The sequence below is a fragment of the Engystomops pustulosus genome, chromosome 4, assembly GCF_040894005.1.
Source record: "Engystomops pustulosus chromosome 4, aEngPut4.maternal, whole genome shotgun sequence".
In the NCBI taxonomy this organism is placed as follows: domain Eukaryota; kingdom Metazoa; phylum Chordata; class Amphibia; order Anura; family Leptodactylidae; genus Engystomops; species Engystomops pustulosus.
Window position 1 is genome coordinate 72,816,380 of NC_092414.1, and position 18,352 is coordinate 72,834,731.

An 18,352-nucleotide genomic window follows, 5' to 3' on the forward strand; every position below is an offset into this window, starting at 1 on the left:
ATCCCAGGGTGTGGGCAGAGACTCTCTAAGCAGACACATTATGATCTCTCTATTCTGTGAGCTGACAATGTGCTTAGATTAGCAGGGTGCAAGGTTTATAAACACTTTCATCTGGCTTCTGAACATTGTTCAAGTATCTGACACATAGAAAGAGAGATAAGACAGATAAGAGATGATGAGATCCATGAAATATCTATTGCACACAATGACAGTCAATTTTCCTATATCTCTGTTATTCCACAACACACTAAATCTGCTGTGCCTTCCTGCTGTCCCTCCCCAGATAAAAAAAACATATGTTTCTGTAGTTTCTAGTTCTCCTCTCCACTCAGTGTATGTGTCAGTGTGAGTGCAGGGAGCAGAGAAAGAGAAACTCAGCACCAGGGCCGTCACACTGATATCCAAGATGGCTTCCCCGACCCTAAGTCAGAAGTAACAGGGTCATGTCTAGGAGTAACTGAAATTGTAAACACCAGGACTGATAGAGACAGGTTGGAATTATATCTGTGAAATGCTGTATTTTTGTTAATAACAGTGAATTAGAGAATGTGTTATTTTGTTATCCTGAGTACATCTAAGAAACTTGTCTTCGTGGGAATACCCCTTTGAGAAAAAAAAAATAAAGAGAAAATATATAAACACTATAATCATATACTGTACAAGTAACATGCATCTATATTTCATATGTTATATAAAATTGGAGTGCCTTCTTTATTTCCACTTTGAATGTCCATGTATTCTGTTTTGCAATATAAGTAACATGAGTAGTGTTATCTATGATTAATAGCCTATATATGTGCTTAGTACTGTGGGGAAATAAACATATCATTGAGAATTCATATATATATATATATATATATATATATATATATATATATATGTATATATTTATATGCTCTCATTTCTTACATTCTCACATATACACAAGAGTACCATGTGTGCAGGCCCTCAGGGTGCCGCGAGGCTATATTTGATCCACGTAGCCTCTTGTAAACTTGTAAATTCTGTATTATAAAGCGCACTCATGTGGAAGCGTGAACGAAAAAATGATAGTAATTAGCAGAGCAGAGGTTCTTAGCCTTTTCTAGACCACAACATGAATTAACACTGGGAATCGGGTTAGGGAGCAATGGTTCATTCAGGAAATAATAATGTATTTCCTTGTAATTAATTTACCCTTCGCTAGGTATCTTTTTTTTTATTAAAGAACATTGAATAGTAAAGCTGGCTATTGTGTGCAGCATTTTCGTCTTCAGACAAGATTATTAATTAGTTTATTCATTTGCATTACTACTGTATTATAGTTTTCCCAAAGAAAACAATGAGGGCACAGGATAATAGGGGCATAGACAGCATAACAATGGAGCAAACCTTTGTTTCATTTTAAGAATTAAAAGTAGTGAATAGAAAGTTTAATATAGAATTATATAATAGACATCACTCAAGTAGGAGATATTGTCACTTTTTCACATTCAGCACTGTACAATATTTTTAGACGTTTCCAGCATAATTCATAAAAGTTAAATACAAGAGACTATTAAAAATAGAAACTTGCTGTAGAAAAAGGGAAAAAAAAAAATAGTGGAGGTCAATTTGTAGATATTATTTTTTTTTACAGTAGGATACTTTTCAAAAACATGGGGGAAATTATCATTCCCCGATGCTCGGTAAAGGCTCCCATGTTCTGGTGGATACATCAAGAGTCTTAGGCCTTATAATGTATCCATCAGGCAAAATTATGCCAGGTTGCCTCCACCAGCAGCAACACCCCTTCGTGCCCACACGACGTGGAGATGGTGTTGTCATGATACTAATCGCAAATTATTGCAATGCGTAGAAACACCTATGAATCCCCTCCACAATTTTTATTCATTATACAGGCAGTCCCCGGGTTACATACAAGATAGGGACTGTAGGTTTGTTCTTAAGTTGAATTTGTATGTAAGTCGAAACTGTATACTTTATAATTGTACTTCCCGACAATTTTATTTTTTTGCCCCAGTGACAATTGGAGTTTCAAATTTTTTTGCTGTAATAGGACCAAGAATTATCAATAAAGCTTCATTGCAGACAATTTTAAGCTGATTATTGCAATCTGGGACTATTTTAAAGCATCCAGAGAGCTTCACCAGAGGTCACAGTGGGCAGAGGGGTCCGTCTGTAACTATGGGTTGTCTGTAAGTCGGGTGTCCTTAAGTAGGGGACCGCCTGTACTTTATACAAGTAGCCTCAACCATAGGCAATATGCAGCAAAGACTTACCGGCTATGGAGAGGGCTCGGCCCGCGAGCCTTCTCCATGCACCGGGACCCGAAATGTGACTAACTTGTGCCCACACTCTTTTTAGCTAAAAATGCATAGTAACTATTCTCAGAAAATGAAGTTCTTAAGCCTACCTGCCACCCTGCTTGGGCCAGAAAATCATTAATTTGTCACTTCCCTGCACTGGCCCGACAGAGTGCACAAACTTTTTAGTGGTTCATCTAAGTGCTTGGGCTTGCAGCACAATTTACAAGTTAAATACTGCTCTCCGAATCAGTCGGATGGCATGCCCCCTAATTTGTGTTGCATGAAGACCAGGGCAGCTGCACCACAAAAGGTTTGCATGCGCCAAAATCCCAGTGCACACACTTCTTAAATACCTCTGCACGCCGTTTTAGCCCCGAAAAAGGTGTGCAGTCCGACTAAAGTGTGCAGCGCGACCCTTAGTAAATGTGTCTCTCAAATTATGTCTGCTCTTCCCCCTCCCTCATGCAGTGCAGAGCACAAGATGACTCATTAGCCCAAGAAAGGGGGAGTAGGGACTTACCAGCAGACATGAGATGAGAGACACACGGCCTTGGATAAATAGCACACACTATTGGAACACCCTGCTCCTTCAGGCAGGGTGCCAGGTGGGCCTACAAACCTGATTTTCAAGGGAAAGGAACTATGCAAAAACAACAAAGCTAAAAACAGTGAGGGCACAAGTTAGTATAGTGCTATCAGAACTTTTTATTAGGCTTATTAGTGAAAACCTGGTGACAGGTTTCCTTTAAGGAGTGATAAATTAGGAATGACTAACCAAGAAAAACAGATGATACCATAACTGATATGAAAAAAATTGCTTCTTCTTCCCCAAAATGAGAAAAAAAAGTATTAATAAATGAAAATAATTAAAAATGATAAGTTAAAAACAATTGCTGTACATGAATCATGTTTAAATACCACATGTCGTGCTTTGTTTCACAATATATTTTTTATATTCATGTATTCTAGTCTGCTGGAAAGGATCATTTGTATACAATATGTTGCACTGACTATCACTAACCACATTTCACAATCTCATTCATAAAAACTGCGGATCCTGTTAAACATGGCTTACATCTAAATCGTCTTTTATCACCCTGCCAAATTTGCATATGTTTCATTTGGGCATTTATTATTATCCAAACACACAAAGCCTGGATTATGTCAGAACCAGCTTTTTTCTCTGATATTATTCACTTCTTAACCTTCTGAATCAGACATTCTCAAATTTTCCAAAAATGACTATGAACCTGCCAAGTTATATACATAACCTTTTTTCCCTTTTACACTATAATCTTTTTCCTACTGTTTTGTAGCAAGGAGGGTTTAATATGAAAGGAACGAAACAATAAACCAAAATAATAAGCCCATACAATATCAAGTGCCAAGTAACCTGTAAGTAAAGACAAATAAAAACAGCATTAAATAGAATAAAACTGTACTTCGACTGAGACGTAATAAAATGAGACAAATGTCTATTTGAGCTTAAGGCATAATAAAACACAGCGAACACAACATAAAGCAATTCTCAAAATAGTTACAATATGAATAATGTATAGTGGATACGAGTACTATAGGTATTATAGTATTGTTTCAAGAGTGACCTTCCGATATAGCGCTCAGAATTTAGCTCAGCAGAAATTGCTAGGCATTTTCTTGGAAATGATTGTAAATCTAAAGATTTACAATGAACCTCAATGTGTTGTATGTCATATTTTCTGTGATTTTCTCCCTTGGGAAGCAATAATGCACAACTAATAGATACTTACATATATAACATCAAAAGAATATTTTGCATCCCAATTGGAAGTGAAGTTATTGGTTATTGTAAGCGATGATAATATACCACCTACAGCAACCTATTATAGTATGGCCAAGGAAAATAATGGCCTAGGTAGCGCTATCATGTCATCAGATTTTACAGCAATGAATGAAGAGAATCTGCTGAAGGAAACGCTTTTAACATTTTAGGCGTTTAAGAGGCACACATTTGGTTTAGAATTTATATAAAGACTTATAATCCAATAATATGTAAATGTAAATATGGATGTGTTTATATGAGGTATTGTCCCACTGTTATGCCTATTTAAAGTATATAAGTCAGTTGAATACTGGATGTTGCTATTTCTCTTGTCAAATGGGTGTGTCCCAGCACTGCACTGACTGGTCAATTCACTACTGTGCAGGGATCCTCCCACCCAGCTGTCAATTATTTCATACATTTCAAGTTGCAAAGAAGATAAATAGCACAATTAAGAATTCTTAAAAATAATTCCCTTCACTTCAAGGTGAGCTGAGTTTATCTGCACACATAGCATACCGACTGCATAATTTATCCCTATGGTAATTGCACAGCAATGTCACAAACATCAGAAATCAGATACAATAAGCTGTTTTGTGATGCAAAACTTTGCAAAGGATGGATCGCAAAGGTTGATTTACGCACAATGGTCCCCAGCAATGTAATCACGTGCTAGCAATATTCCAGAAAAAAGTGGCGGCACGCACCAGAGGGTATTATGTAGCAAAAATCCTTTATTGGGTCAGTGTGGCAGTGTGACCTCCACATGAGTTAGCAACGGTCTGTTTCGCTCAAATGTGCGCTCCCCCCCCCCCCCCCTCCGTTCTGTACTCTCGGCCATAGATACGCCCTTATGCTTTTTTTCTCCACTCCTTATTCAGGGCTTCTTTTATCTCCCTTCATGTGTTCTGAATGGAAGCCGTATATTGTTTGATTACTGGGGTAAAGTTGTATGAACTTGATGTTCGTTTGTTTCATCCTTATGCTTTGTTTTTAACGATATGTATTCTATGTACTATGTCGTATGATTTTATTGACACTTTGATCACATTTGTAATTTTGTTGAGAGGACACCTACACACATTGTGACTATGGTGACATCATTTAATAATTTAATCCTTGCCATCGGTGACTATCGGACTTAGCTGTTCAATGCTGGATATTTAAACTTTACCCCCGCGTATCGCGTATCCACTGTATTTCTCCTTTATTATGTAATGACATGCTGCAGATAATAAATCTGCAGTGGAAAGCTGTTTTTCTACATAAATCCCATACATAACAATGCTACTATATCATGATGTGGTTCTAAATAGGAAATAGGGAGGCAATATGCCATGTGTGTAGGTTCCCTTAAGGTTACATTTGAGAAGATAAAAGCCTAAAACTCATTGGAGGATTAATCACTCTTGCAACACAGAACTTTGACTTCAAGGAGTCTCAAAATAGGAGTTTTTTGGGCTCATATATAGCTTCATAGTAGACAAGGTTGGAAAAAAAAGCAGGTCCATCCACTCCAGCCTTTAAGTCACAGAATGTTGATCAAGAAAAAGGCAAAAAAAAAAACCCTAATAGGCTGATTGCAATTGGCCTATGGTAGGGAAAACTTGTACAAAAATTTACTGACTTGGCATGTCTACACGACATGTGTCAAAGTAAGCATGACTTGCTATTTCAACCACATTTATATAACTGTAGTACCCCATTTTAGGGGGCTTTTCCTAAAAAAACTTATTTTTCAACACAAACAGTCTTGGAAAACAGTCTTTATTTTTACTCTTAGTTTGGCAAATCTGAAAGTAAATGAAAGGTGTATTGAATTTCTTTGGTTCAGTCTCTATCCAGCCTCAATCTAAAGACCAACGCAGACAAAATAGGGAGACACTGTAAAACAAACCTTTATAAAATGCTCCATTGGGGTGACACCATGGAATTTGAAAGAATATTTTTAAAAAAGTTGAACATACATGTGATGGAGTTCACAAGATAAAAAGTGGATGATGGCAGGAGGCCCTCCAGACAGGAAACAGTTGAAACTGGGATCATTCAGTCGTTTCTTCAATATACTGAATTTGGATGACTTGTTTATTTGTTCTTTATGGTTGAGACACTTTTGCTTCTAATGTTAGTCCTTATTGCAGTTGCTGCTCAGGATAGTTCCCTGTGGGTTAAGTAGAAATCTTTCCACTAGAAATGTTCTTTTGATGAATGTGATGCCACTTTCTGCAGAACTTCAGTATGCATTTTCACATCAGAGAAACTTGTAGCATGAGATTGTTAATAAGTGTGTCATCAATCATCAGCAAAACAAATTAGCTGGCTCGTCTTTTACAGCGCGACACTCTAGAAAAACACGTAGCCAACTGCACGCGAACTGTGGTGGCTTTACATCGTCCCCTCTCTCATGCAGTCATATCACTTAGAATCTGGTTCATGAGTAACAAGTAAAGGGAACCTGTGGTAAAGATTTAGGCTCAGTGACACAATCACAAGGATATCCTTCTATATTCTGGTAGATTCAACATTACACATTAAAACAACTTTGATTGTTCCATACAGATGACTTAAAAGACATCTACCATCAGATTAACCACTTCAAAATCCTTTCAAGGCGGAAGCTATATTGGTCAAACCAGAAGGGGTCAAGCAGGTTTGACTTCTTGAAGGACATCTACCATCAGTTCCTGAGCAACTATGTTCTTCATGGTTTTTGGTTCTGGTTTGACCAATATGCCATACAATAAATACATCATAATAATCCACCTTAAGCAAGCTTCCACCTTGAAAGGATTTTGCAGTGGTTAATCTGTGGCAGTTTTTCCCTGTCAGTTCCTAGACCTTTATGTATCTTCTTCGATGATTGGGGCAGTTGTCATAGCGTGAGGTTTTAATGTTTGATGATCGTTTTAGCCTTATCTTTGTCATAGAGTTAGTGGTGAATCTGTCTCTGGTTACATCTGTTCCATGAATTAACACAAAATATTTGGTACTCGAGGAGGTTTTCAACATTTACAGCGAATTTGCAGAAAGTAGATGTTGCTAATCTCTAATGAATTATACCATACCATTTTATATATTTACATGTAGATGTAGCTTAGTAAATTATACTATAACATTTCATGTATTTACACATACTAATGATGCAAAAATGTAATGACATTTTATTTTTATAATAAGGTCACTATTATTCCACCCTTAAAGGAAGTCCACAGCCAACAACCCCCCCCCCCCCACTTCACAAGTAAAAGCAGGATTCTGTAGGGCGCTTTACAAGATATTAAGACATACATTTCTAGTTTCTAAGTCATTTGTCATTTTAGAGAAAATTCCGTTTTTATCTCTATGTAGATTAGCTCTGTGGTTGTGACCATTTACTTCTTTCCACAAAGAGTTTCAGTCAATGTGTAAAGGGGGGCTACAGGTTTTATGGGCAGCATAAAATGAGAAAACAGGTCCACCAGCAGACAACCCTGTCTTTGGTGCACAAGCTGATGCAGAAGCCAATTTGCATAAATGTAAAAACTAAATTTTCTCTTAAATTATAGATTGGAGGGAAAAAAAGGAAAAATATATCTGGAAATTCTATAAATTGCCTCACAACTGCTGGTTTTACTTGTAGAGTTGGGAAGTCGAGGCTTCTGTTTAAAGGGATTTTCTGGTCTTAAAATATTAATGACATAGAAAAGGTCCTTAATATCAGATTGATGGGATTCAACCAGCGGCAGATCAAGACTGGGTCCTGGTCTGTATGAATAGTATAGCCCCTACAAGTCTGGAATCACTTCCTACATATATTACTAGAATCAGCTTCTTGGGAATAGAGGATGTGTCCCTTCTGTCTGGTATCAATCTACAGTTACAGGTCCTGAAATGGCTCTTTTGTACATGACTATTGAGAGCAGGAACAGATATCTGAGAATTTCATGGGTCCTTATGAGTATAAAATGTGGTGGGTAGTTTTGGTGGCCATGGACCCAAAACGCTTATATTATCGTCTACTAATGGGTTCAACATTTGAACCATACTTTAAATCAGCTCTCAATACAACAGGAAGCAGACAGCTCCACTGTCTGTGTAGTGGTTAAACCTTGTCTGTGCAGCTTATATAATTTATAAATGACTGAAAGCTGATTCGCAGTAACCTGACCACCATCTCCGGAGCAGGGATTCCTGCTTCCTGCTTTATTGTCTATTAGCTAGCTAAGAACAGCTAATCTATAGGGATGATGGATGTTAGACCCTCACCAATCTGATATTGAAAATCTCTTTTATGGATATGTTTTAGGTATATTCGACTGGAAAATACCTTCATTATCCTCGTCAATTATCAGATATCACTAAAGAGCTCCTCAGCCTCAATGTTTACATGGTGCCTTTGTGTTGTGTGGGACAACTGCTGGGAATATAATGAACGTACTGCCCATTCATTATTATAATTGATGTAAAATGATCTTCTGATACATTTTCTTTATTAATGTGTAACTTAATGACAAAGCAAAAGTAAGCAAGTTAATAAAGTTACCTCCCTACATAGATAGCTCTTCCTTAATTTCCCTTCCTGTTCCCGCGGCCCATAATACATTTTTAATGTATTTTTTTTTAGCAGTTAATGACATTAGGGCACATTAATTTGGTTTTAAGCGTTTTAATAATTGATGTTATAATGGTTTGATAATTTGCACTTAAAGATTTTAATTGGATAGTTTCATAAATCTTTGCCAGTAACGTATTCTATGTCCTGATAAAGACCTAAAGTGACTTAGAAAGCGTTATCACCACTAATATCTCTTTCTGATATGGTTGTTCATTGAAACATCATTTCTACTTATATTTTAAGAATTGTTCACTCACTCTCTGAAAAGCTTGTGGCCAGACAGCGTTTTGGGATCCCCCTATTTAGCATGCAGTCTGTTAACCTTTGCTGGATATATCCCTAAGCAATGCATTTGCATTTGGTCTTGTTTGGTGATTTCATTTTGCTTCAGTAAAATATTCTACGCAGGTAGCTCTCCTGTTTTCCAAGGATCCTCAAAGCTGTCTACAGACTGTTGAAGTTTTCAGAGTATTGTTGGAGATAGAAAGGAGAATTGTATTGATCCTTTGTGTCCTATGAGGATAACCTGCCTGAAGAAGGGTTTGAGAGCCAGAGATTGGCATCACCCCTTCAAAACCTCCAGGCCACAATAAAAACCAAAGTGCAAGATTAAAGGAGAACTGAAGTATGAACACAGATGAAATAACGGCCAATAGTCCTGAAATAAGGCTCTGCTTAAATCAAAGACTCAGAACTGCTTTGTGTATTTTGAATGTTAAATTTGTACTATTGATATAAAATCACATTTTCAATAAAACTACTGACATGTGTCTGCACATGATGTGTAGTTATGACAACACATTTTGGGCATTATTTATCATATGACAGTGCAGGTAGATACATTAATAGCCATCGGCCTCTTGATGTACCTGGCAGGAAGCTCTGTAGCACTTATAGGGCCTGGCGTAGAAATAAACACAGTCAGCGAATTTTGACGTATGAAAATTCACCAGCTGCAGTGAGTGCACAGGGTTAGGTACAGGAACGTCCTGCACCAGCCCACTCTCATCCATCAGGTCGCGCCCCCCCTTTTTCATGCCCCCTCCAAGCCCCCTGGTGTGGAGTTGGCGTAAAGGGCAAAATAATCGCAAGGCCTAGCAATAAGCTAGCATTTGTTTGAGGGCTTTGATGCCACTGATGTAGCACAGATAAATACCCCCCTTTAACCACATCACAACCAGTCTTTTTTTAAATCCCACCTTATCTAACTCTGGATTTATTGTAACCTCTTTTTTCACTGTATCAGTAAAGTATTGCACTTTTGTTATTAAGCAACATATGTGCATATCTGCATATATGGGCTCAGCACTGGAAGTTTTATATTTAACTAAATAGAGAAAAATCCATCATATTGTTAATCTTAAAGCTTTAATTTTCCCAAAATATTGACCAAAACACCAACCATCAGACAGATTGAAAAAGTCGCACCCAATTTGAGAAAGGCAGCAGTATAAGTGGAGACCTCTAAAAGGGGGCATTATTTGTTGATAAGACACATTATGGGACACCATAAATGTGGGGCCTTTAGAATTATTGGTCTCCATGTGTGTGCATTTGGAAGGGAACATTATGTAGTGTGATGACCACAGGAAGAGTAAAATATACTATGTGAGGGCCATGTATTATATTCAGGGGTGCATTTACCCCTAAAGCAACTCAAACAATTACTTGAGATGCCAGATATCAGGAGGGCCCCACACTGTGGTTGGATGCAGCCATTTCCCCCAGATGAATTGTTAAAATAAGTGGAATGCTAAACCACATCCCCTCTGTGTACTTCAAACTATCCTCCTTGTGGAAACCGAATACAGTTTAAAGCTATGAAAGACATTCTACTCTCCCATTCAAAATATAAATTTACATAAGGGTATTGCCAAACATAAGATTGCTTATAGACCCTCAATAGCAAATTCACCTTTGATTATCTTGTGTGGGCATACTAGATATGTGAGGTAAGGGCCCAGATTAAAGGGATATTCGATAATTCTATAAAACAATTAATACAGCAAAACTCAATGCCATTAACCACAAAATGTTACTTTTATGATTTGCTAAATTTTATGGCCTCCTTAAAGTAGGTGGTGTTATCTCCAAGATGGCCACCACATTACATAACATTTCCCATGATCCCTCAGTTTTCAGTAAAAGCTCCTGCCTCTCATGCTCTGCTCCCAGTAGTGATGTAACAGACATCAAGTAATGATGTGTAACTGCAATCAAGGCACTTTTAAAAAAAAACTTTTTTTTACTTTTGCCATTTCATTATCATCAATGTCACATCCACATATAGTTACCATTTTACATTTATCAAAACAAGAAGCTACTTCCAGAAGTGAATTACCTATATATAGCAAGCCCCCTCCCCCAAAAAAGGAAAACTAAATAAATAAATAAATTCTCTTCATTACACATTGCATCACTGAGATGACGTCTCACCACAACACTGGTCATACTGGATGCACTGCAACCAACTTTTCTAAAGCCAAAATTTGTGGTGAATGTAGCATTAGTAGAACACAAGAAAATTTGGGTTGGTTGTGAGGAAAAAGTTGCATGGATCAATTGTATCAAAGATATGGTGGGCTCAGGAACTATGGGTTTCTGGTCCTGGTGCAAAACTGCGCCTTGGACCTTCCTACAGCTCCCCCCATATCCCTCTAGTTGTATATTTTGCCCCTACACAATTTTTATACAAGTTTTGTTTTCTCAATATTCAGTATTTGGTAAGAATGACACTTTAACTTTTATCCTGTTGATCAGTATGATCACAGGTGTAACAAAATGTATACAATTTTATATTTAATCCTTTTATAAGAATCTATAAAAATTGAGAAACAATTGTATAATCATGACATTGTGCAGGAAAGAAGATTTCCAAAGTATCTCATTAGTAAACAGGCTAAGCGCCAAGTGGGTTATTAGCAAAGATAAGAATCTATAGTTATGATCCATCCATTTCGTTATATGTTTAACCAAAATATGTGCCTGCACCAGATCAGCTCCACTTATGTGCAGGTTAGTGTGGGTCAGAACGGCCATTTCCAAGTGGTAGGTTTCCTTTAAGAAGTCTGGAGCTAATGGTCTGAAGACATTTTGCGCTTTTGGTGTAAAATTCAGCCAACTATTAGGAAGTATAAGTCTGCTGCTAAGAAACCTTCTGTAAAGACCTCAAATTAATTATTCTGTTGTTTTACAAATATAGTAATAAATCAATAGTATCAAACGCAAATACAACAATATTTATAATATATATATTCAGAGAAAACGTCTTATACCCCACTTAATGTGGCTAATCATCTCCCCTTCCTGCTTTCTGAATTTCATCTTGCTAAATACATGTTGGATACATAAAAGCTCTATACGGAGGGGATAAGGGTATCAGTGAGTCATAGCAGGAAAAGTTACATCCATAGGTGAAAGTGGACTGTAAATTCACATGCAGACTGTACAGAGAATAACGGCTTATAGGAAATCTACCATCAAAATCAAGCATGGATAAACCAGGGACATAGATCCAGGCACTGTGACTCTGGTAATGTTCTGATATTTTTTATCTTTGACCTTCTTCCTTCCACAATCAACTTTTAAAACTTTTAAAACTATAAAGGACGACTGAGGGGGTTCCTAGAGCCAGTCTGTAAATTCACAGGATGTCACACTGTCTCACCCTCTGCTCCCTCAGCACTTCAGCCCTCTCTCTGCCTGATATAAAGTTTCAGCACACAGTGGGAGAGGGTAGTGCTTCTTACACTGTGATTAATTTTATACTGTGATGTTCTCTTACAAGAGCTTTACTTTTAGTTATGTTGCTATAGATGTAGCTAAAAATACTTACAAGCAACTCGGATAAATGCCTTCTGGCTCTTGGAGGTTCCAGAGGAGCTCCAAGCAACACAATGACACCAATATTCTTCCAGCCCAAAAATCTTCTCCACTTGCTGCCTAGTGATGTCAATCCTTACTTCCATCACAGGAAGACCTAAAATATAATCATATAGAGATCATCAATCCACAGTAGTTATACAATTTTATATCACAAAATGCCAAAAGAACTTAGCAGATGTGATCCCATTACATTATGATGGATTTGACATTAGGACATCTTAGGAGTGAAACAAAGTTCCTGGTATTCACTCTTTTACAGGGATCTGCCGGTAACAAGTGGAAGAGAAACTGTGCTGTTCTATACAGCGAAGTGGATGATCAATAAGGTGAAATCATCCACTGGAACATATATTTTTTGTACAATTCCTACACAATTCTATAGACATAACTCGAAACCTTTTTCTACAGCTGACAAGTTAAAAAGGGATTGACAGGTGAGCTGTGGTTTGCTATGAGGTGTTACACTTAAACCGACGTATTTTTTTCCGAAAAGGAAACGTGAAAATAAAGAGATGGGGATTACTGCAGGAACAGCATAAATAAAATAAATCTCATGAATTTAAAGTGTACCATGGTGGAATACAACCTTCACATTCATAGTAATTGAATAAATGTGCTTTGATCTTTTATTGTGTTGTAAAAAGTGGGACTCGGCACAGTGTGCCACTGGATTTGCTGCTGAGGCACATCTTCTCAACTCAACTCACGGAAAAGTAAGAGAAGTTCAAGAACATATTTGTTTGGATGGCTGATTTATATTATTAGGGTTCAATATTACACTCCTTGATGTGCTGTGAATAATGGTTACAATATAACAGATAACAGATGTATAAACTCTGGGTTTAGGAATACACATCTACACGTATATACAGCAAAATATCTCTCCTTTGAAAACAACTCTCAATAGTTTGCAATGACTGATTAATGCCTTCCCATTAAACCCTTTCAAAATACTTTCTGTACTTTCAAAATTTTTTGTGCAAAATTGGGTGTCTCTGTCTCTCTCTCTCTCTGTCTCTCTCTCTATCTCTGTGTCTCTCTCTGTGTCTCTCTGTCTCTCTGTCTGTCTCTTTCTGTCTGTCTCTCTCTCTATCTCTCTGTGTGTCTCTCTCTCTGTGTCTCTCTCTGTGTCTCTCTCTCTGTCTCTCTTTCTCTCTCTATGTCTCTCTCTCTGTGTCTGTGTTAGCAAGACACACTCAATAAAGGAGTGGTTCTGCAGGTGGGGATCACAGACTACTTCTCAGTACCAATGCTTTCTGGCTGATGTTTTGGTCAATTTTGAATGTCGGGGGTTCTTTCACACTTGTGGTAGCAAAAGATGGACTGTTTAGTCCAGAGGCGCTACCAGGAGACATGCCAGTACAGAAGGAGAAGTGGAGGGGGCGGTAAGAGGGCAACAACCCAGAAGCAGGACCGCTACCTACGCCTTTGTCCAAGGAGGAACCATCAGGGCCATGCAAAATGATCTCCAGTAGGCCACAAGTGTGCATTTGTCTGCACAAACGGTTATAAACCGACTCCATGGGGTTTGTGCACATAGCGCAACACCCTGCAGGAAACTTTGTATCATAAAGGTTAAAAAAAGTATTGTTGGTTGCAGGCGCCAATAAACAAAGCTGATGGTGCTGAATATTGAACACAGTTATTATATCCAGCCCATGTGGGGATAGGTTTGTAGAACCTTATGGATGCTGCAAAATACCCCCCCCCCCCTCCCTGCATTAAGGCAGAGAGCCTGCAAGAAGTCCAGAATAAATTGTAAGTGAAAAAACAGGGATATGGGTACGCATCTAGGTACATGTGCAGGTACAGGTATATGTAAAAAAATGTTTTTAAAAAAATATAAAAAATATATTTTGTATTATGTGTTTACATATTTACATATATATTTATGACTATATTTATTTTTATACTTTATATATCTATATGTGTTTGTGTACATTTACTATACTTATTATACTATTGAGCACTCGCTAATATTGTTATTTTATTGTTTATTACCCTCTTACCTGATGAAGATGCTGGTCCAGCATCGAAACGCGTTGTCAATTTCACAAAATAAAGAAAAAATAGTTTTAAAATGAATTAAAAGCACATAATGTGCACTTAGAAAACCAACCATGCAGCCCCAACTACATTCTAGTAGCATCGGGAAACACGGGGTGCTGGCTATAACTAATAACCGACACCCCAGTGTAACATCCGCGGTCAGAGTGGGCTCTGATCTCAGATGTTTAACCCGTTAAATGCCACGGGCAGCGCGACCGCAGCATTTAAAATGCCTTTTGGGGGTCTTTCTCCCACGATCGGCCCCCCAGCAACATTTTCGGGGGGCGCCGATCATTACTATGGCAACTCTGGGGTCCAATCTGGTTATTCAATAAAAAATAAAGTAATAAATGAATAAAAATGCCCATAATCCCCATAACACATAAAGAGACATATAACGCTAAAAAAAGTCTAAATCATAAAACAAACCCCACATATATAGTATCACCGGATCCGTAACAACCCGTAGAGTAAAAGTAAATAATTATTGAACCTGCACAGAAAATGCTGTTAAAAAAAACTGCTAAAAACCTGCCAAAAATTATGATTTTTACCTACTGAATCCCACAAAAAATTCAATAAAAAGTGATCAAAAAAACATATGTACTCCAGAATGATACTGTACAATAATGTAAGTACAACATGTCCCACAAAAAAACAAGCCATCAACCAGCTCTGTAGCCAAAAAAGTAAAAATGTTATGCCACTTGGAAGATGGCAATGCAAAAATGATAGATTTTTTTCCCACATTAGCTTTTATTTGACAAATTTAGTAAAATGTTAGAAAAAATATTTATGTCTGGTATCCCCGTAATTGTATCGACCCATTGAATAAAGATAACATGATTGTTATTATATGGTGAACACAATAGAAAAAAAAGTAAAAAATCCAGTACAGAATTGATGCTTTTCTACTCCTGCCCTCAAAAAAATATTCCTAAATTTTAAACAACAGGGGATACCAACCCCTAAATGGTTAAACTGGAAAAAGCATCTCATTCCGCAAAAAAAATACCATCACATGGCCCCAAGAACGAAAAAACAAAATTTTTATAGCCTACAATAGGGGCCAATGAGGAAACTAAAATCCTGGCAGCTGCAGGCGCTCCTTCCCTTCTAAATCTCGCTGTGCACCCAACAAAACAAGAAACGACCACATGTGGGGGGTCTCTGTACTTGGGAGAAATTGCAGAACAAATTGTATAATGGGGTTTCTATTTTTATCTTTTGGAAATGTGTAAATTTTAGCGCTATATGAACGTATAACCCACACAATTTGACCATTCTAAATTTCACCTCCATTTTGATGTAATTACTATGAAGATCTCAAGGGGTTAACAATCTTCCTAAAAGCTGTTTATGATAGTTTGAGGGGTGAAGATTTGAAAATGGGTTTGTTATATAGGGGGGTTTTGATGTTAAATATGTAAAATTTCATTCAAAACTGTATTTATCCCCAAAATGGTCAATTCTGAAAATACGGAAAACCGATGTTCGATTTGTAAGCCGCGTGACATCAAAATAAATTATCCAGACATTTCAAAAATGATGAAAATGTAAAGTAGACATATGGGAAATGTTATTCAGCAACTTATTTAGGTGGTAAATCTATCTGCCTGAAAACGCAATGATTTTGAATTTCAAAAAATGGCAAATTTTTCAAAAAATTCATCATTTTTTTTTGTAAATAAACGCAAAACTTATCAGCCAAAATTTACCATTAAAATGAAGCTCAACATGTGAGGAAAAAATAATCTCAGAATCACTTTGATAAGTAATAGTGTTCAAAAATTATAACCATATAAAGTTACCCAAGTCAGAATCCAAAAACTGGGACTGAGCCTTAAGCTGTAAAATGGCTGCATCCTTAAGGGGTTAAAGGGCATCCTGTCTTTCCAAGTTTATTGATTGGCTTCAGTTAACAGGATGGATACATTAGATGTTCTTTACTAGGACCCACACTATGGCATCTGAGGTCTTATAGGCATGCGGTGGCCACACACTATACTGTGCCTCATTTTGACTTGTTTTAAGGACTCTACATCAAAGTTGGATCAGCCAGTTGTCTGAGTTTCAACTTTAATTTTTTGGGTGACTCCAAATTCAGGCCTCCATTGTTTAAGAAATTTGATTTCCATTTAGGATTTTTTGTGATTTGGTTGTCAGCACATTCAACTTTGTAAAGTATTCTATGAGGATATTTCATTCATTCAGATCTTTGTGAGCACTATATATATATATATATATATATATATATATATATATATATGTATATATATATAATGTAGTCTGGAAGCCACCAGACTGGACAATTTTACCTGGAGACAGATAGGGTAGCCTTAAAGGGCCCCTAAAAATTCTTCCTGTGTTGGCTCAGCCTCAGGGAGAGCAGGGAGAGCAGGAAGATTAGGACAGAATACTTTTTATTTTTACATAAATTAGTCTTTCAACCATTTCTGTGCTCATCTTTTCCAACATTGGTCAGTGGGTCAGTGTGCCATATCAATTGAGTAACCCCAAAGAGGTTGGGGATGTCAGGGATTACATTTTTATATATATGTAGGTGGGGGTGGTATATATATATATATATATATATATATATATATATATATATATATATATATATATATAAATCTGGCAGTTTAATTTAGTATACAGAGACCCATAGTGAGGTCACATCAACAGCATAGGTTACAGACTGTAGCAGTTACTTGTCTGTCGCTACTGGCCTCTGTATACAAGCAGGAGCCGTCAGTGATAGGTGGTAAACTGGCTGCGTAGGAGCGCTGAGAGGGGTAAGTATAAAAAAAAAAGCTGTTACCACATTTTCTAAAAATACAGCTAGTGGCAGGTTCCCATGTAACTAACCGTTCTAACAGACCGTTCTAAAAATTGTTCCTCTCAGATTCCCATATATTGCACTTTATCATTTTACCTGGTATCCAAGGATGTCTATAGCGAGTCAAGTTAAGTTTTGCCTCCTTGGGATGATTCCAGCAGCTCCTCCCCATGCTTTCTCTTCATGCAGGAGTAATGTCATGTGACCAGGGTGACATCATCAGAGGTTCTTTAGCCTTTCAAATTAGCAAACTGTATAGCAAGCATATATCTCATTAAATCTCAGCATACCATATCACATGAAATCACTGCAGCCTGAGGAGTAGAAGCTCATACTGCTGTAGTTTTATCAGATATATGCATGGGGTACAGGTTGCTAATGTTAAGAGACTAAAGGATCTGTGATGATGTCACCCTGGTCACATTACATTAGGCCACGCCCCTCTATTTGCTCTATAGATCGCTAGATATCAGACAAGTTTATAACTGATTTTATAAGGGATCTGAGAGTAACAATTATTAGCTAAAAGGAGGGTATCAGTTAGTTACTAGGGCTCTATGGGAACCTGCCACCAGCTGTATGTGTGAAAGATGTGGCAACAGGTTCCTTTAAAGGCTACAGATTCTAAACCCTCAGCTATAGTTCTTCATTGCAGGATGTGGAAGAGATTTATATAAACCTGCAGCGGACCTGTCCCATCTGTCCCTGGCTTTACACCGACTTCTTTGCTTCTGTATACCTAATCTCTAACAAAATGTCATTTGTGTTTGTACAGGTTTTTACTTTTCTGTAATCAAATAACAAGAAAAATGGATGTAGCTTTGGTGGACTAGTTACCAAAGTTTTTTTTCGATTCTATTAGGTGGGCATGGTGTAATTTGCGCAGTGAGTGGCTG

General features: G+C 37.4%; 1 protein-coding gene across 3 annotated transcripts in view; it reads right to left on the minus strand.

Annotated features, from left to right (window-relative positions):
- UNC5A (unc-5 netrin receptor A) overlaps nucleotides 1-18,352 on the minus strand; it is a 241,331-nt gene that overhangs the window by 69,184 nt on the left and 153,795 nt on the right. For all 3 annotated transcript variants that reach the window (XM_072146248.1, XM_072146245.1, XM_072146246.1), the window contains one exon: nucleotides 12,519-12,662. In XM_072146248.1, coding sequence (XP_072002349.1) covers nucleotides 12,519-12,662 — 144 coding nt within the window. The remainder of the gene's footprint in view (nucleotides 1-12,518; nucleotides 12,663-18,352) is intronic.